The 21,328-nt window shown below is 43.1% G+C and overlaps 1 protein-coding gene across 1 annotated transcript in view; it reads right to left on the bottom strand.

The window, feature by feature from the left end:
- Window positions 1-21,328, bottom strand: part of SIM2 (SIM bHLH transcription factor 2) — an 82,949-nt gene that overhangs the window by 46,361 nt on the left and 15,260 nt on the right. The window contains exons 3-4 of the mRNA XM_006125990.5: window positions 15,450-15,539; window positions 8,213-8,321 (exon numbers count right to left, since the gene is read on the bottom strand). Coding sequence (XP_006126052.2) covers window positions 8,213-8,321; window positions 15,450-15,539 — 199 coding nt within the window. The remainder of the gene's footprint in view (window positions 1-8,212; window positions 8,322-15,449; window positions 15,540-21,328) is intronic.

The raw sequence follows: 21,328 nt of genomic DNA, 5'->3' as shown, positions 1-21,328 counted from the left end.
GCTGGGACATGGTGTCGGCAAGAGAATTGTCCCAAAGGGAAAGTGTAAAAGGGTGGAGACCTAGCTGACTGATTTATCTCTATACAGCTAGAAGGGAAAAAAGCTATACCCAGAAGAAAAAGTGTACAATAGTTCACTTAGCAAGCTAAGAGCACCTAGGTACACAAGTGTGCTGAGACTAGTAGCCTTCTAGACAAGGCTGAGAGCTTCTAAAGGAGTCTTTGATTCCTAATCCCTTTAACACCCATCAAGCCTTAACCAGGGTGCAGGGCTACTCAGGAAAGCCCAGGCTTTAAAAAGCCTGTTCTTAAGTGACCAAAGAAGCATAGCAAATAGGAGCAAAAGGAGGAGGGGGTTGGAAGGGAGTTGAGGACAAGCTTGAAAGGAGCTAAATACACTTAACGGTCTTTCAGCTAAAAGCAAAACTGCCTAATTAAAACAAAACACACATGAAGAAAGGAATACGCTGTAGGAGTAAAATGAGAATGCGGGCAGAAACCCAGCAACAGAGTGATGGTTATTGCAACTAATATAGCATGTATGATTACCTGTCCTCTGGCACGTGGCATGCGCGTGCATTCGGTGCAAGGAGCTCCTCGCCCTCAGAGACAAAGTATGGGCTTTGAAGACCAGGGTGGCTGTACTGGAGGGGCTAAGGGAGGCAGAGAGGTATGTAGACAGGGGTGGCCTGTGCCTATAGGCAAACTAGGCAGCCGCCTAGGGTGCCAAGTTGCATGGGGCACCAAATTCCAAACCCTGCCTCTTCTATTTCCTGTGCCTTACCTGGAGCACGGCTTCCCTGCGGCCAGGGGGGGGGGGTAAAGTCCTGGGAGAGGCAGTGTGTGGGAGGGTTTCCCCTGTACCGCGGGGGGGACAGGGGTCGGCCCCGGGGGGAGGAGGAACGCGGGGGGGGGGGGGGGGGCCGCGGGGGGAAGGAGGGTTGGCCCTGGGGGAGGAGGAACGCGGGGGGGGGGGGTTTCCCTGTGCCACGGGGGGGGGGGGGGAGTCGGCCCAGGAGAGGCACTTTCTGGGGGGGTGGGATCTTGGGAGGAGGCAGGTGCAGGGGAATCTCTCCCCCGACTGGCACCCTGTTACCTCTCCCCGGCCCCCAGCTCCCGAACTCCATCCCCTGGCCCCCAGCCCCAGAACTCCAACTCCATGCCCAAACCCCTGGCTCCCAGCCCCCAGCCCCCTGGCCCCCAGCCACAGAACTCCATCCCCAGCCCCCCTCTCCCCAGCACAGAACAAAAACCCTCAGTTGATATCTGCCCTTGGGGTTGGCGGGGGGGCTGACTGCATGGTTCGCCTAGGGTGCCAGTTGCTGGCAGCTAGTCTAGGGCCACCCCTGTATGTAGATGAGGCTTGCCAGGACACAGTAGAACAGTCCTACCTCCAGTCAGAGAACCTCTGTGCTGTAGAGAAGGGTGAAAGTCTGAGGGAAGAAAACCCAATTGGAACACAAGGAAATTATCCCATAGTTGGGACTCTCCTTCCAGGTGGTGATATGGTATCCTCTCACACTGGAGGCATCCTGTCCATGGGAAGGGAATACCAGTCATTAGGAAAAGACAGATGGTAATAATGGGGGGATTCAATCATTAGAAACATAGATAGCTGAGTTTGTGATGACTGGGAGAACTGCATGGTGACTTGCCTGCCTGGTGTGAAGGCTGGGGATCACTCAAGACATCAATATAGACCTATGTATAGTACTGGGGAATAGACGGTTGTCTTGGCACAGATACCAATGACAAAGGATGAGAAAGAGGTCTTGGAGACCAAATTTAGGCTGCTAGTTAAGAGACAAAAGTCCAAAACCTCCATGGTAGTGTTCCCTGGAATGCTTCCCGTTCCATGCACAGGGCTAGGTACACAGGCAGAACAGCATGGATAAGACAATGGTGTAAGGACAAGGGGTTTAAAAGAACTGGGAAAACTTCTGGGAAAGGGAGAACCTTTACAGGCAGAATGGTCTCCACCTAAAACCAAAATGGAATCAGATTGCTAGCACTTAAAATTAAAAAGGCGTAGAGCAGTTTTTAAACTTACGGTTGGGGGAAAGCCAACAGGTGGGGAGAAGCACATGGATTAGACAGAGACATCTCTGAGGGGAGGGTCTATTAATAGAGATTATTCCACTGAAGATCACAGCTTCTCTTCAAGAGAACACAGATTCTCCATGTCCTCGTAAAGAGGAGATGATGGAAGACTATAAAATATGGTTAAAATCAGATGAGAAACAGCCAAATGAAAAAGAGTTCCATTGATTTACATCATGTAATGGCAGACAGCTAAATAATGACAAGTTTTTAAGGGCTTATATACCAACACGAGAAGTCTAAATAATAAGATGGGTAAACTGTGGGTGGACTCCTCACTTCTGAACTCAATCAATTAATTTTGCCAATCACAAAACTCCCTTTGACTTCAGTGGGGCCAGGTTTTTACTCTAGACTTTACACTGGCAAGGTTTTTCCAGAAAATCATCTGATTTTCCGGGAAAACTTGCCAGCTGTCTACACTGGCCGCTTGAATTTCCGGAAAAGCACTGACGATCTAATGTAAAATCATCAGTGCTTTTCCGGAAAAACTATGCTGCTCCCGTTCGGGCAAAAGTCTTTTTCCGAAAGACTTTTGCCCGAAAGGGCCAGTGTAGACAGCACGGTAGTGTTTTCCACAAAAAAGCCCCGATTGTGAAAATGGCGATCGGGGCTTTTTTGCGGAAAAGTGCTTTTCCGGAAAAGCGTCCTGCCAATCTAGACACACTTTTCCAAAAACGCTTTTAACGGAAAACTTTTCCATTAAAAGCATTTTCTGAAAATCATGCCAGTGTAGACGTAGCCAAACAGTTGAGTCCATAAAGGCTTTGAGAATTAAAAACAAAAACAAAAAAAAAACAGCAATGTGATCAATTAAACAATAACCACCCCTCCGTCAGTTTTAAAATGTGACAACTAAGCCAGATGCATGTCCTGAAACACTAAAGCAACCCACCAGCTCCATTTTGTATTTTTGTGACCCACTCTCTGCTCTGGTCCAGAAACCCTATGTGAAGAGGGGGGCAGGAGGCTGTTGGTGATTCCTGTTCCATGAGCTTGAGCCCTGTTCTTCATTGCAGGCACTGTGACCTGACCATCAGTATCACAGCACCACTATTTTGGACCAGCTGCCCTAAAGGGCAGAAGTGTATGTTTCCTTAAGCCAAGGCCCTCTGATGGGTTAATCCGAGCCTGGACACAGCAATCCATCTAGAATTTTCCCATGAACACACTCATGGTCATAATCCACTATGTGGCAAACACAAAGGATTAACTTCATTACTTTTGCATGAAGATATTTGCCTAAGCAACACAGGAACAACAACAAAAGTCTAAATTCCAAAAAAGATGTTGGCAACTATTCATCTTAATTTCCACCAATACATTATGGAAGAGAAAATACGCATATAGAAGTTGATTACCAATCATTTCCAAATTTGTTTAAAAACTCTAAAAGGACCACCCAGAATCCAATGTATGATGCAAAAATCTCTCCATGTGGAATATAAAATTGGTAAAGGAGCTACACATGGCAGATGCCATGAGCAGAGCAAAAAACAAAATATCCACCACCTAAAAGGAGGTATGCAACTCACCATGAAGCAGGTGTCTACTATGGTGCTACTTATAAAAATCAGCTGATCTCCACACCGCAACACAAAAAATCAGTTGTGTGTAAACTGAAATTAACATTTTTTACAAGATCAGCCTAAAGAAAGAGCATAATTACACCTCGACCTGAGGCTATTTTGGAAAAAAGAGTAGTATGTACCACAATATACAGCTATAGGGAAAGGGACCAATTCTTCAAAAAGTGTTGAGAAAATAAATGCTTTGCTGACTAAAATACATACCAGTTATCTCGGTCTAGAAAATGAAAGCAAGGAACAGCAGACATCCTGTTTGGGGCTGAGATTAGAGCTTCTATAATTAATGTGTCAATGCAATGCATATAGAATTACTTCAGACAAGCACAAACAAAAAAGCCAGTCATTAAATCCTATCCTTACCCTGAATGAGCCTTAGAGAAGACCTCTTTGAATTTGACATTAATCTAGTTCCTACTAATGTATCACAACTTTAAATTAAAAGAGCTTTCACAACTAACATGCTCACCAGATAAAGGATAACCATTAAAAAGTTGGCAAATGTGTCAAGCTCCTCCTGCTGGATCTTTTCACATTAGTCTGGTGAGTGTCCAACTGCTTAATCCTACGTGCTTTTAGCTTGCTGGAGCAGGGCAAAGTTTAGGCACCATACTTGGCTTAAGACTCTCCTGCACTCCAGGGGCATACCTTCTGTGTCCAACAGTGGGAACTTCATAGTCCAGTTCCCTAGAAACTGGTGCCATTTCCCCTAATCTTCCCCCAACAGTTCTTGCTCAGCTTAGAATCTAAACAAAGCATGAGCTCCTGGTTTACAGCTTACCTTTTGAGGAGTATGAGCTAAGGGAACCTATGAGACAGAAAGGCTTTGCACAGAATCCTAAAACACTAAACTCTTTACTTAGAAGCATAAGAAATACACAGTACTATGCACCTACATGCATTTCTCTGCCTCAGATTTCCTTCGCCACTCTGGAGCGTTCTTTCAACTTTGATAGAGTCCTCTGGTATGTCTAGTATACTTTTCCTGAAGCTCATGGCTTCTCTTCAGGAACATGAAACCTTCTTTACCCTAGCTAGTTTTCTCTGTCCTTGGTTGGGTCCCACCATTAAACTAGAGCTCCCTGACCCCTCACTTTTCTCTTTTTCTCATCGTCCCCAAACTTCCTGTCCCTCTAAAAGCCTTCAAAATTCCTCACATTTTTGTCACCTTTGTCCTGTTGGGGATTCCCCACTCTCTCCATTTACCCCTCAGTAATTGGGTGGTGGTCATCCTTCCCCATCTGGGTAGGAGGAAGGCCACACCACCTCACTACCTTGTCAGGATCTCAGCCTAGTATTGGGAAAATTAGCAAATTGGTACTAGTGTCCTGACGAAGTGAACAGGGACGGGTTCCCAGATCGGCAACTACCTTCGACTTGTGGAGCAGGTTCTCTCAGAAGTCAGTATGCCCCATCCAAAGGCAGGTCTGAACAGTCAATAGGCTACAGCCATATGGCTCTTTGGCTACAGCATCTGCTCAGACCCCACTCAATCTCTACTCTCTTGCTACAGTGATAAGGCACACCCAGTAGTCATTCAGCTCTGGCGGCAGAATCAGAGTAAGCCCACAGTCAATTAGTCCAAGCCCCTTCAAGCAGAGCCAAAGGAATCTAGGGTTGCCAAATACCTTCACAAAAAATCCCAAACATGGCAGGGGACCAAACTTGTTGAGCAAAAAAAGAAGGAGAAATATGGCTGGTATTTTCTGTTGTTGTTTTTTTTAACCAGACAGTAGAGGAGATTACCGGACTGTCTGGCCAAAAACTGGACACCTGGCAACCCTAGAGGAATCTAGCTGTTAATTAGCTCTTGGCTTTTGCAGCACAGCCAGACAAACTCAGTAGTCATTTAATTCTGTTCTCTCATTGCAGACCAAGAGCAGATCTAAGTAGCCAATCAGCTTTGGACTCTGGTTGCAAAGCCAGAGAAAAAACCCCAGGGATCGGACATCCTAAATTCAGCAGATGACTGATAAACACAGGCCAGTGGGCCTAGCAAGGGGAGGCTGCCACCTCAGGGGAGGGGTACCAAGTGGGGTTGGGGCTCACTGTCCTCCACCACCAGATCCCAACCCTGAGCCGTAACAGTGGTGTAGTCAGCGGGGGATTCTTGCCATAGCACACCGACCCCACCTCAGGAAGAGCTGCAGCCCAACTATGATCGGCTGCCCTGAGTCACTTCCTCCTCTCCCCTCAGTGTGGACCTGGATCAGCAGGGCACTGTCTGCATCCTCCAGATAGGTGACCAAGATGACCTTCCAGCAGGTCTGGGGCAGCAGCAAGCTCCGCAGTAGGCAGAACATCTCTGGGCGCAGCAGCAGGGTCAGTTTCCGGAAGCATCTCCATTCCAACTAAGCAGAAGGCCCCGCCCTTTATGCTTCCCTGTTCTGGTGACACACTTCTGGTAGGAGTGAGGCAATCCTGGCTGCACCCACTTATACAGGGAAGGTGTTTCCTCCCCACTGGCTCGAAGGGAGGCCACCGCAGCCCCACTACACCCTGCCTTCAGACAAGCTTCACTCAGCCTCCTTGGTATACCCATTGTTCAGTCCAGAACCTGGTCATTAAAGGTAATAACTTGACTTTACTATAGAACGTTAGATAGATGTTCTATAGCTCTGTCAAAAATGGGGGATTCAACATCCACACAGATGATACAATTTTAATTACTTTCTTGGCAATTTTCATAATACTAAATTCACACAATCCACTAGAATTCATAAGTTGCATGGGCAGTTTTCCCAAATCATCACAGCTGGACATGGAATACATGAGGATAGATGTTGATTTTCAATAGCAGATTTTCAAGAGTTTGTTGAAGGTCGGCCGCTCCATCTGAACTCACACCCCTCTTGCCAAAACAGCCACAGAACAACATGTTGTCTACAAGTTATTCAAAGAGGATAAAATCTCTCAAGGAAATCTAAATATGATGGATACATCGGTCCCTGGAAGTCTACCAAAAGGATTAGTTCCCCCAGAACTATGCAAATAAATGCTCAAACAAAAACCTCACTTCTGACAGAAGTTCAGTTACTCATACCCTGAACAAGTACAAAATGTACAATGATGACTGGAGAAAAGAGAAAGAAAACACTATACTTTGACATAAATACAACACCACTGTCCAGTGAGATAGCTGGGCAGCTAGTCCACCTCAGAATGGACAATTAAGTTGGAAGCCAGTTAGTGTTGTTAGATCTACAGAGATATTGAGAAAACAGACAACCAGAGATACTTGGGAAACCATTGAGATTTACTTAAAATACCTGAGACAGCCCAGAGATCTGTCAATACATGGAGAAAAAACAATGACAGTTTGATTCTTTAAGGAAAAGATGAGTGTACACAAAGACCTCTGTTCATTCTGGTGGAGTCGCTGACAAGACCCCAGGAGTGGCGATTTCACAGACACATGTACAAGCTGTGTCCAACACTAAGCAGAAATGCAACATCCGCAGCCTGGTGCAAGTGTCACGTTATTAATGGCCATGTCCCGAGAAAACCAATCCAACACTTACAGGACTGAAACAAGCTATAACTGATTGATTTAAGTAATTTTAAAAATGTGTCAATATGTATTGAACATGATGAATCTGAAATGTTCTGTTATTTTAAAGTTCAAAATATTTTCATAGGGGATGTAAAAGAGAGGGTAAACAGAAATCATTAGTATGGCAGTAGTTATGCTAATAACATGATGTAATATTAGTAAGTGAGGGGCAATGCTAATTAGTTGAGTATTTGAGCATGCCTACTGTGGACTAGATGTTTCCAATCTGAACTATATGTTTCATATAGGCAAAACACTGTATTGATTTTCTCCTCTGACATGCCTGATTGTTTACTAAACTTTACACTAAACAGTACTGTGCTAGATCAGTACTCAATACTCCGCTATACCTCCACATGCTATAAGAAGTAACACTGGTGATGCAGTAAATGACTCTTTTTGAGTTGGTAATGAAACAGCACCCCAGTTTTATGTTCGGGAAAAATTATCCTCCTAGAGACGCTCTCTCTTCATTAAGACACTAAACCCAAGTCATGACCACTTGTGGTTATTAGAGAAACTGTTGCATTCTTCATAAAAAGAAACGGTATTCCCTCTGGTGTCAAAGCCAAGTCTAACAAAATGCATTTAGACACGTCCTCGTATTTTCTATTGGATAATGTATTCTTCTTCCCTTCCCTCTGAAAATACTGTATAACATAGCTGTAATGTTCTACCTCTGAGGTGGCTTCGTAGCAGAGGTGCATGAAATGATCCTTGTGCAAAGTTTGAATAGAAGTTAAAACTGCAAATGATCCAAGATCCTTTGGGATGAATAATACTAATAAATCTAGAAAAGTTGCTTATTACCTATGCTGCTGCAAGCCAAAATGCCGAGCTATAATATCAGCTTGGTATCCAGTCTGCATTTGTGTACGCTAAACTTTACCAGATAATGTATAAGCTTCACATGTTGAATGCAGCTTTCTTTTTTAGCTTTTCAGCTGCAATTTGATCACATTTCCTGGAAGTACCTTGTAAGAGGTGAGGATGAAGAGGCTGGTGTGCTGTAAGCACTGCTGTCATCTCATCATGGTCAGAAGGATGTATATACTCATAAATGCTATTGCCAGTAAGCTCCACCTGTCAAGAGACATATAAAACATTAGGCAGTACAAATGGCCTTTCTTTTAATAATATAAAGCATTCTTCAGTGACCTACGTATACTACATCTGTATACTGTGAATATAGTCCATTACTCTTACAATGTGTGGTTTTTACTGGACCAAAACCATGTCCCAAATTATACCTATTAAACTGAATCATTCCTCCTTCAGTGGTAACTAACACTTTGGAAGCTTTTGTGGGAATTTCTCGTGCTATTTTGTACACAGGGGAGTTGCTAGTGAAGAAAGCTGGCAAGTGAAAAGATGAGCTAAAGGAGCTATAGAAATGTTAGCTTCCCACAAAGAGAAAAAAGTTCTCCACAAGCTGCATAAGCTATTCTCACAAATATACACTAAAAATTGTTCATATTCCCAGAAACCATCACCTAGGTTCTGTCTGTGTTTGAAATTTAACAGCCAAGCCAGCAAATTAATATATTTCCTGTTGTTGGGTTTTTTTTCAGTAAATACCCTCCAAAAATACAATCCAAACTCATCTTAGGTCCCAGTTCAGTCCCCATTTAATTCAGTGGAGCTATTCCCACTTACATCAGTGAGCACTAGATCCAGCACTTCCTGCTTCAAATAAATGTGCAGAATTAAAAAAGCATAACAGCTCAGCCAGAGGGGTTTTTTTGTTTGTTTTTTTTTGTCTTTCATTTCTTCAATATCATATGCTCCTATTTCTCACCTGCTCTGAACCTCTGTTCACATATGGGTGTGTTTCTGTCATATGTACATAATAAATTTAGAGGCTGGGAGCACCGTTATAAGTGCCATCTGCTGTGTGTCCTTTTTGCTAACTTTATTTGGCACATGTAAAAATGCATCAACAAAAAGTCTCCAGATAGATGTAGTAATGGATTTAAGTAGAGAACCAATACTTTGAGCCTGTGTTTTAAATTAGTGTCAGGCTGCCCAATTGTTCATTGTGGCCTGATGTGCATTGGGCCCCAAAGATCAGAGACAGCTGAGAGGTGAAGTAATTTAACCTATTCTTCTGGGCCAATCCTACTGATTTGCTAAGATGTGTGAGTTGCCTTTTCTTTAGAATAAATGAAGTTGTCTAGCCCACAAAGCAATCTTTTCCTGAAAATGTCTCTCATAGTTCCATTTTCTGCATTATTCATGGAATGTCTCTTCCCAGCACTAGACAAACTAATTCTTTCTAGCCATCTATTGCTTACTGTTCCCCCTCCACCTCTCTCTCCCCTCCCCACCTTCACTTCCCAAAAACCCTGGTATATATTCAATATTCCAGCCAGCTATTTGCACATTCTTTAAACAGAAAAAGTTTTCAGTTGTACAAGGAAAAATGAGACATACCACATTAACTACGTTAGTTCACATAAATCATTGCCCCTACAAGAAAAAATCTGGAACCATTCCTACTCAGGATTATAAGTGGGGACATCAATACCAGTGTATTTTAGCTTTAGCGGCTAGGGAAGAATTGGAAGTAAACAAGAATGAATCTTGCAACTTGTGATTTTTTTCACTCTTTGTAAAAGAAATAAAACAGGCAAAAGTAGCAGAATGATCCATAATATGCCTATTATTGAGATAGGACTATGACTTTCACAAGCACTCTAATATTGCATTTTTAAAGTATTGTGATTTGATTGCTCTAAGCTCAAAAGAGACCAGAACAAGCAAAAAAAAAATCTTATTAGAGAAAGACTGAGTTTGGGTGAATGTTCAAACTGAAATAGGGGAGAGGAAGTATATGGACTTTCCTGTCCCTCTAAGTTTAACCCTCTCTCTGGAACCATCCACTCCAAAAACAGCTTTTATTCTTAGCTCACAAAGATATTTCTGAAGAGCAGGCTTTGTGCCTTTGAAATGAATCAGACTATACCAAATGGAATGTGGTTATAAAAAACATTCATAGGAAGGAAACTGTGAGATCTCTCTCATTCTACCCCCTGTACAAAAGCATTCTTCCTTCTATTTGCCCTGCAAACCTAATTACAAACACCAATTAAGTCAATCCAAAAGATTTGCATCTTTAATTGATCATAACCATAATCTTCACATGGGATCCAATCCTGCAAAACCTAACTCCTGAGAGTAGCTCTTGCTCTTACAAATAATCCTACTGAATTAAATGGAACTACTCACCCAAGCAACTACTAGTCAAGGAAGGATTCTTACATTTGGACCCATAGTCACAATTTTACCTACACTGAGATTCAGATCATATGGCTTACATCTCAAAGTTAACATAGCTAGCTTTTCTGAATATACACCTAGGGATAAATTCTATTCTGTTATGCATGTTTAACCCCAATGAAATCAGTGAAGTTCCGCATATGTAAGTGACAGCAAAATTTGACCTCTTGGGTATTAAATATAAGAAACCTAAAGCCATTTTCAAAAATCTGGGGCTATGTAATAGTCAAATAACCAAAGAGTGCACATTTTGGTTATCTAGTCACTGTCTCCAGGTATGTATATTTTATATGTGCTTTTAAAACATGCAATAAAATACTAACAACTTAAAAATAAATTATATGGTTGAATCCATAAAACTCCTATTGACTCACAAATTTGGCTTATTAAACCAGACCCTGGATGAAGCATTTTAGTATTTGTAAATACAGGCAGTCCCTGGGTTACATGGATCCGACTTACATCGGATCCCTACTTACAAACGGGGTGAGGCAACCCCGCACTAGCTGCTTCCCCCCCCTGCAGACCAGGGAGACACGAAGCTAGCACCCCGCCTCCCCCCCAGCAGACCAGAGAGATGCGAAGCGGCTTTTCTCAGCAGACACCTCATCTTGAGAATAAAGGACTGAGGGAAGTGAGGTGTGGGAGAATAAAACTGAGCTCTGGAGAAATGTTTGGCTAGAGTTTCCCCTACAGTATGTACCAGTTCCGACTTACATACAAATTCAACTTAAGAACAAACCTACAGTCCCTATCTTGTACGTAACCCGGGGACTGCCTGTACCTACTTATTACTGGTTGCATTTGTTTCCTACTAAGAGCTTTTTTTGTGTGCAACTCAGCTGTATATTTTCTTTCTGCCAAGAAATGACTCATAAGAAACGGAGGACTAAATAAATGGATTCTGGAAGATAATCTAGTATATAAAGCAGAATGTTTGTATGCTAATAACTTGGGCACTATAAGAGCTACCGCAACCAAACTTTGCATGGGATAACCTTTCCTCCAGGAGAAGGTTTTAAGGTACTTTTGGCAGTGCGGGGAGAAGTGACTTCCCGGGGGAGGCGGTGGGGATAGTCACTCACTAAGACCGGTGGCAGAGGTGCGAGGGGAGGGGTGGCGCTCCAAGCAGCAGCTGCCCCACTCACCTTTATCAGGCCATTCCACTGCACAGGTGCCTCCTCCCTCCTGTCCGTGATGTCACTTGGCCCGGGCCCCTCCCCTCCAGCAGCAGCTGAGGGTTGCCAAGCGGCGGGCTGGAGCTTGTGGCCACTGGTAGGGGGAGGCTGCAGGTGCAGCAGGGCAAGCCCAGCAGGGAGCCAGCGGCAGCAGCGCTGGGAGCAGCCCGAGGAGAGGGGACCCAGTTGCACAGCTTCCTGGTCGCGTGGCAGGGAGCCCGGCACCTTCTCGCTGCAGCCTGCGGGAAAGGGGAACCCCCAGCGCAGCCCCATGGCACGGCAGGTAGCGGGGCGAAAGTTTCAGGGTGGGCGGTGGGGTTGTTGCTCCCCATACACCTGCAGCCCTGGGTGCGAGCTGGGCTGCCCCGCCCACCCTAGGGCCCATGCTCACTTCCTCCCGCCCCTCACACGGGGCACCCTCAGCAGGACCCCAGCGCCTACCCTGAGCAATGCCAGGTAACTCCAGTTAGTAATTATATATTTTGCCATTAGCATACTTACTGGAAAAAAGCAAAATAAAAACGCTAGTAAGTTCAGATGTTTTTGGTTAAATATTTCAAGATTTATCAAAAAATCGAATATGTTTGACTCCCTTGTGGAATCAGATAATTGTTGGAGTTCCAGCCCAGACTTTCAAAACTGCATACTATTATTTTTCACAATTGTTTTCTTTACTTCTGTTTTAAAAGGGTTTTCTCTACAGTCTATAAGTCATGTAAGCACTAACGTATGTACATGTACACACAGATATAAGTTGTATTTAAACTGTATAACCCATATTATATCATCAAGTTTTCAGCTCAAGTCCTCACAGAATTTAATAAGTGATTCTGCTAAAGATTTGACATTACAGTATGGCGCTGCTGCTTAGATACATGGATATACTATGTGCATTTTTCGAACTTTCATATTCAAAATGTTAACACAAGAATAAGTGGATCATAAAGTAAAATGGTAATATGAATTTAAATGGTAACGGGTGATGCATTGTGCCAGCAGTTTTTAAGAGCCGCTTCACCGGGGAATTTGTCCCATTTATCATTCATGGAGTAAAGACATATAGGGCAGATTCTCAGGTAGCGTAAATCAATGTAGCTTCACTGACTTTAATGGGGCTATACTGATTTAAAGCAGATGAGCGTCTGGCCCTCACTATTTACTATTCCTGTTGCAAAAACTGACAAGAATTAAGCTAGGGCTTTTAATAATCATTGCTTCTGACACTTGTATGTACATTGTGTCTAAAAATTTGTATTTGTGGGGAAATACAAGTTAAAAAAAATCTTAATGATACTTTTACAACTGTAAACATTCAGTGTTTGGCTTCCAAAAACCTAATTCAGAAGGGGAGCATCTAGACTACATTCCTCTTTCAAAAGAGGAATGCAAATGAGGGAAAATGGAATTGAATTTAAGGATTGTGGATGATATTCACGCCTGTGCCTAAGGCCAGCATATGTCCTATTCAGAGACCTGAATTAGTGCACAGGTCAGAGGTTGGCAAATACTGGCCTGCAGGCCAGATCTGGCCTGCCAGGGTTAGTCCTGACAGGTTCCCATACTGCTGTATTTATCTGAAATTCTGCAGGTATGGGGGAAGGAAAAAAAAATCACAGCTTCTGTTGGCCACGGATCACTGGTCCTGGGCAATGGGAGATGCAATCACCCATACCTGCAGAGGTGCAGATAAATGTAGCCATTGCAGCCCACCAGGGGCTAACCCTGGTGAATCGCCGCTGTTTTAGGCTATGTCAGGCGTGGGGAACCTCAGGTCCGGTTGCAACCCCTGGCTTGCCTGGATTGGCCCCTGAGGCTCAGCATTAGGGAGCCCACGCCAGTGCTCCCCCCCCAACCGCCACTCCACCGCAGGGCTGGAGCACACAAAATCTACTAGCCTGGGTCCCCTTAGGCTTTGGTGCATGAGGGAATGTGTGGAGTGTCTTTCTCCTTCTCAGTCAGGGGCTACATCAGTGAGGGTTTTTTTGTTTCTCGCTTGTGTGTGGCCCCCGACTGATTTTTCTGTGGGTCAGCAGTCCCCAACCCAAAAAAGGTTCCCCACTCCTGCAATGATCCACTGCACAGAGATAAAACTGAAATAATGTATTTAAATCTGGCATATTCAACTTCCTTTTTACTCCAATTGATTCTGTAGTTCTGTGATTTCACTGGGAGAGATAAATGCGAGTGCGCACACCACAGTGAAATCTACAACATCCTGAAGACACATCAGTTCTACATTAAAAAAATTAAAACAAACAAATAATCTAAAAGGGAAAGCATCTAAGCAATTAGCAAAGTAACAAACACTACCTCACACAAATGACCACCAACACAAGGGAATGAAGAACACTTCAACAACAGTTGGTGGAGCACCCATTGCTACAGAAGAATTATTTTGTGTAAGTGGCTCAGTTTAACTAGCTATGGTTATGATGGATCTTTTTAATATGTGAGTGGGTAAAGATGCTTTGAGTAAGAGTTCTAAATGGAAAATAGAAAATACAGCTTCTTATTTAGAAAATATTTAAGGAAAAGGCAATACATAAGAGAAATTTAAATATCCATTTAAAATTATGAAAAACACAAATATATGCAACAGCAGACTTGATAAACAAGTGGTTTACATTAAAAATTCTCCTTGTACATGTTCAAAAATTCAGTAGAAAAAGAAAATGTCCCTCGCTCCTTAGAGTCCCCACCACCATACTCAGTGCAAGCCTCCTTTTTCCACAGCGCCCTGCACCCAACCCCCCAAACCCTCCCCAGTCCCCAATATTAGCCCAATCCCCAGTGCCCGCCTTGCCCCTGTAGCCTCCTCACTACTAACCCCACACTCAGAACCTCCCAGTGTCAGCCCCCATACCTCTTAGAGTCCCCCACTTCCTAGAGCCCCCCAGTAATAGCCCTGCCCCCAAAACCCCCAGTTTAACATCACCCTCAGAGCCCCCCCAGTGCCAGCTCCCCATCTCTTAGAGCCCCCCCCCCCCCCAAAGCCCTCTAGCACTGACTCCACCCTGGAGTCCCCAGTGCCTGCTCTGCCCCCCACACCTGGCCCTGTGCAGCCTCCCATCTGCCTGCTGAGCAAACCATGGCGTCCTGGAGGAGACCCCGCCCCTGCCCGGAGCTGGTTGGCTGAGAGGCAGGGAAGGACACTCCTCTCCCAACAGCCACTGCAGGAAGGTGCATCCCAGCCCCCAGAGCCACTATGGCCCGACAGTCAGCAGTTTGCGGCCTGGCACTTGGGAATTGCTGCTCTAGATAAGGCTGAAAGGGACCATCATGGTCATCTAGTCATTTAGACTGACCTCCCGCACAGGGCAGGCCACAGAACCACGCCCCTGTGCTCCTGTAATAGACTCTCTTGATATCAGCAGTTCTTAGCATCACACATAACCCAAATGGTGTGGACTGGAAAGCTCAATGTTTTTCCCCTGAGATGTACAGCATTACCACACAGGCAGTAAATTTGAGTTCCAGGCTCAAGCTCAGAACCTGGCTTGTTTTTGCAAAAACATTTACTAACCTTCTTAAAGGTAACAAAGTAAAAATGTAATTGACAAGAAAAGATACAGGTAAGAATCACTGCAGCTGTAAGTAAATGGCTTTACTAAAATGACAGACAAGTTTAATTCAGAACAAAATTGAAGCTTAAGACTGCACTGCAAAAAACTAAACCTAGTACATGGAGCCAGATATTACAATTGCCTGCAATTGAACATCAGTATTTAACAGATGGACAGAAAGTTACTCGTACCTGGGATAAGCCGAGATGAACAGATGCAGTTTCAGAGATATACATAATTTTGCCGTCAGATGCTACCACAAAAACAAATCCATCTAATGTCTGTAAGAAAAAAATATTTTGGATTAAAAAAAAATATCTATCCATTTAGACTGATAATTTAGAATAAAGATTTTTAAAGTGTTCCCCCTCCTGGGCAGAAAATATATTATTAAAAATAAATATTTAACCATACTGTCTCTGCAAAAAGTACTAATTAGGGAAGTGAAAGTGTAAATGTGTAAACAATTAACCGATAAGCCTGGGCTAAGGTTACCAGATGGGTTTCAAAAAAATACCAGACACACATGATCTTAGAACGGGATGGGGGCGGGACCAGCCAGGAGGGGAGTGGGCTGGCCAGGAAGAAGTTGGGGAAAACGGAGCTGGTCGGGGGAGGGGAGAGGGGAAGGGAAGCGGCCGGTGGGGAGCAAGGCTGGTCTGGAGGGGATCGGGGGAGCGGAGCTGACCGGGGGAGATCGGGTGTGGCGGAGGCAGCGGTGGGGATCAGGCCAGCGGGGAGCAGGGCTGGCCGGGAGGACTTTGGGGGGAGCAGAGCTGGCCGGAGGGAACCGGCTGGCAGGGAGCGGGGCTGGCCCGGGCGCACGCAGATCCTGGGGTGTTACCCATCCCGTGCACGGTCCCAGTGGGGCGCATAGGTGAGTCCAGCCCCAGGGATTCCATCCCACCCCCACCACGCTCCTCTCCACTGCATAGTTACGTACTGCCTGGTGGGTAGACATGCTCATGCAGTGAGAGTGTATCTACCAGCCAGGCAGTACTCAACTATGTACTGATACTCACGATAATAATAATAAAACTTAATTAATTAGAAAATACAGGACATTTATATGTCTGGTATTTTCTCAATTTGTTTCCCGGACAGAAAGCTCAAATACCAGACTGTCTGGTTCAAAACTGGACACTTGGCAACCCTGCCCTGGGCTTATTGGTTAATGTTCACTGTTATACGCAGGCTCCCCACTCCTGGGGAGCTAGCTGCCACCCCACGCTGCTGCTTCCATATCAGAGGCAGCAGCGCAAGGGTAGCAGCCAACTCTCCGGGGCAGGGCTGCAGGGGGAACTGCTGCTTTTAAGCTAGCTCCCAGCATGCACTGGCTTCCGCCTCACACTGCGATTGCAGGTAACCATGTAATAAGCTGGTTATCCAATTACCCACTTTTTAACTAATCACACATAAATTTGTGAAATCTACTTCACAGACTGGCTAACCTTGTGAGGAGGGCTTTAAACTAGGTTCAACGGGGACAGGTGAGCAAAGCCCACAGGTAAGTGCTGAATGTGCGGGACTGGGAGATGGGTTGGAAATGGGGGGGACTATGGCCTATAATGGCAAGGAGAAAGGAGGGTCAGGGCACAACAGGGAGGCAAGATCAAATCAGTATCTTAGATGCCTATATACAAATGCGAGAACTATGGGTAATAAGCAGTTAGAACTGGAATTGCTAACAAATAAATACAACTATGATATCATTGGTATTACAGAAACCTGGTGGGATGGGACGCATGATTGGAATGTTGGCATGGAAGGGTACGGCTTGCTCAGGAAGGACAGACAAGGAAAAAAGGGAGGAGGGGTTGCCTTGTATATTAAAAATGTACACACTTGGACTGAAGTGGAGATGAACGTAGGAGATAGCTGTGTAGAGAGTCTCTGGGTTAAGCTAAAAGGGGTAAAAAATTAGGGTGATGTCATGCTAGGAGTCTACTACAGGCCACCTAGCCAGGTGGAAGAGGTGGATGAGGCCTTTTTTAAACAATTAACAAAACTATCCAAAGCCCAAGATTTGGTGGTGATGGGGGACTTCAACTATCCAGACATATGTTGGGAAACTAACACAGCGGGGCACAGGCTATCCAATAAGTTTCTGGACTGCATTGGAGACAACTTTCTGTTTCAGAAGGGTGAAAAAGCTACCAGAGGAGAAGCTGTTGTGGATTTGATTTTAACAAATAGGGAGGAACTAGATGAGAACTTGAAAGTGGAAGACAGTATGGGTGACAGTGATCATGAAATAATAGAGTTCATGATCTTAAGGAAAGGTAGAAGGGAGACCAGCACAATTGAGGTAATGGATTTCAGGAAGGCAGATGGTGATAAGCTCAGAGAACTTGTAGGTAAGGTCCCATGGGAAGCAAGACTGAAGGGAAAAACAACTGAGGAGAGTTGGAAGTATTTCAAAGAGACGTTGTTAAGGGCCCAAAAGCAAACAATTCCGCTGTGTAGGAAAGATAGAAAATATGGCAAAAGACCAGCTTGGCTTAACAAGGAGATCTTGCATGATCTCAAAATAAAAAAGGAGTCCTATAAATAATGGAAACTAGGACAAATAACAAAGGATGAATATAGGCAAGCAACATGGGAATGCAGGGGCAAGATTAGAAAGGCAAAGGCACAAAATGAGATCAAACTAGCTACAGGCATAAAGGGAAACAAGAAGACCTTTTATAAATACATTAGAAGCAAGAGGAAAACCAAGGACAGGGTAGGCCCACTGCTCAGTGAGGAGGGAGAAGCAGTAACAGGAAACTTGGAAATGGCGGAGATGCTCAATGACTTCTTTGTTTCGGTCTTCACCGAGAAGTCTGGAGGTGTGCCTAACGTAGTGAATACAAGCAGAGAGAGGGTAAGTTTAGAAGATAAAATAAAAAAAGAACAAGTTAAAAATCACTTAGGAAAGTTAGATGTCAGCAAGTCACCAGGTCCTGATGAAATGCATCCCAGGATACTCAAGGAGCTGATAGAGCCTTTAGCTATGATCTTTGAAAAATCATGGCAGACAGGGGAGATTCCAGAAGACTGGAAAAGGGCAAATATTGTGCCCATCTATAAAAAGGGGAATAAGAACAACCCAGGAAACTACAGACCGGTCAGTTTAACGTCTGTCCCAGGGAAGATAATGGAGCAGGTAATTAAGGAAATCATATGCAAACACTTGGAAGGTAATAAAGTGATAGGGAATAGCCAGCATGGGTTTGCAAAGAACAAGTCATGCCAAACTAATGTGATAGCTTTCTTTGATAGGATAACGAGCCTTGTGGATAAGGAAGAAGCGGTTGATGTCATATACCTAGACTTTAGTAAGGCATTTGATACGGTCTCGCATGATATTCTTATTGATAAACTAGGCAAATATAACTTTGATAGGGCCACGATAAGGTGGGTGAATAATTGGCTGGATAACCGTAGTCAGAGTGTTGTTGTTAACGGTGCTAAATCCTGCTGGAAAGGGATAACAAGTGGAGTTCCTCAAGGGTCTGTTTTGGGACCCATACTGTTCAATATCTTCATCAATGATGTAGATATTGGGATAGAGAGTACGCTTATTAAGTTTGCAGATGATACCAAACTGGGTGGGGTTGCAACTTCTTTGGAGGATAGGGATATAATTCAAAATGACCTTAGCAAGTTAGAGAAATGGTCAGAGGTAAACAGGATGAAGTTTAATGAAGAGAAATGCAAAGTGCTCCACTTAGGAAGGAACAATCAGTTCCATACATACAAGATGGGAAGCGACTGTCTAGGAAGGAGCATGGCGGAAAGGGATCTAGGGGTCATAGTGGACCACAAGTTGAATATGAGTCAACAGTGTGATGCTGTTGCAAAAAAAGCAAATATGATTCTCTCTGGAGATATTTAAGAACAGGTTAGATAGACATCTGTCAGGGATGGTGTAGACGGAGCTTGGTCCTGCCTTGAGGGCGGGGGGCTGGACTCGATGACCTCTCGAGGTCCCTTCCAGTCCTATGATTATCTCCTTACAGAAGTCATGCTGCACTATTAACGTGGATTACTTTAGAACATAGCACAAATCCTGAGTTACGTGATACAAAGGAGACAATCCAATGCTATGCAAGCCATTTTTATGATAGAATGACAAAATTGAGCAACGTTTTATATTCCTTCTATTGTATTTTTATGACTGCCTGTTTAGACCAAAGATTATCATCTTCATAGGTATTTGAAACTTGCTGGAGATAAAAAAGCCCATGACATTTTCAGAAAGAAACAAGACTGTCACATATTGAAGTTCTTCACTACTGACACTGAAACTTATTAACCATAACTAATGGTAACATTTAATGCAAATATAGGACCTGATCTTGCTAATCCTTACTCACACAAGGGCTAACTTGGAATTAATTGTTACTGATGTGAGTAATTGTTACAAAGACAGGACAAATAGGATAGAAATGAAAACTGTAAAAAAAATGGCCAATATTTTCAAAAGTAACTGATGATTTTGGTTGCCTCAATTTTTGGGTTCCCAACTTAAAATTTGAATGAGGGCTTGATTTTTCAGAAGGCCAATTCTTAAGTAAAAACTGAGGACTCTAAGAACAGTAATCATTTTTAAACTTCCTGATTAAATACCTATATCCACACATAGATCACTGAAAAATAAACATGTATTTTGAAATGGAGAAACTAATTTCTGAAGTACAGAGATAAAACAACTGCTTTGTCTACTTACTAATTCATATTTTAGGATAGTGAACCAGGAGGAAATCAATAAAATCCTGTAAGAGTGGGGCACACAATGTGGCCCTAATAAAAATATTCCAATTTATTCTCTGGCCAACTAGCTATTTTTACAGCATGTAATTGGAACCAGATTACTTTTTAACTTTACTCTTATTTCACCCTTCAACATAAACAGAACTTTGTAGATGTATTAAAATGGGAAAGAAATTATTGTAGCCTTAAATAAAAAATTTCCTTTAAACATTCTTTGTCAACTTGCAATTGCTGTTCCCAGTCTTATTGTTAAATATGTGTCCATTCTTTCATTAGACTCTATTATTGTTAGGGATTTCCAACTCAACTAGAAAAACTGTTGCATAGAGTTGAAATTTGGCATACAAAATTTCAGCACAGGTGAGGAATTGACAATAAACGTTCAGGCTTACTGCAATTTTTGAGCATGCATAATTTAGAACTAAAATCAATTTTATACAACAGTTACAGGTAATTAGAACCTCTTTTGATACTAAACAAAATATAAAATAACTAAGAGATGAAGTGGCTGCTATACATGCAAAGGCTTTCATAAAGGTTTTTACTACGTATCTACATTCAAATTTTCAAGATTGATCACTTGGCTTGGAGCCATTGCTCTATTTGAATTTATATCAAATATTTTAAGTATATATTTAATAGGCAACTTGAAAACATCTCCAGGAAAGAAATCACCAAATCGCGCTTATATGTATTAGGGATTTCAAGCAATTAAAGAAAATGAATCGTGATCAATTACACTGTTAAACAATAACAGAATATCACTTATATACATGTTTTGGATCTTTCCTATCTTTTCAAATATTTATTTCAACTACAACACAGAATACTAAATGTACAGTGTCCATTTTATATGTATTTTTATTACAAAAATTTACACTGTAAAAAACAAAAGAAATAGTATTTTTAATTCTCCTAACACAAGTACAAAAGTGCAATCTCTATCATTAAAGTTGAACTTACAAATATAGAATTATGTACCCAAAAAACTGCAGTAAAAATAATGCAACGTAAAACTTTACAGCCTACAAGTCCACTCAGTAATATTTCCTGTTCAGCCAGTCACTCAAACAAGTTTGTGTATACCTGCAGGAGATAATGCTGACTGTTTCTTGTTTACAATGTCACATGAACATGAGAACAAGTATATGCATGCCATCATTATAGTCAATGTTGCAAGGTATTTATGTGTCAGATACGCTGAAGATTCCTACGTCTCTTCATGAATGTGTCCAAGTTGATGGTAGATTCTACTTAATAATGATCAAAAGCAGTGTGGACTGACACATGTTCATTTTCAACATCTAAGTCA

Source organism: Pelodiscus sinensis, chromosome 1 (assembly GCF_052426305.1).
Source record: "Pelodiscus sinensis isolate ZL-2025 chromosome 1, ASM5242630v1, whole genome shotgun sequence".
NCBI classification, from domain to species: Eukaryota; Metazoa; Chordata; order Testudines; family Trionychidae; genus Pelodiscus; species Pelodiscus sinensis.
The sequence above is the reverse complement of the archived record's forward strand: the minus strand, read 5'-3'. Positions and strand labels throughout refer to the sequence as shown.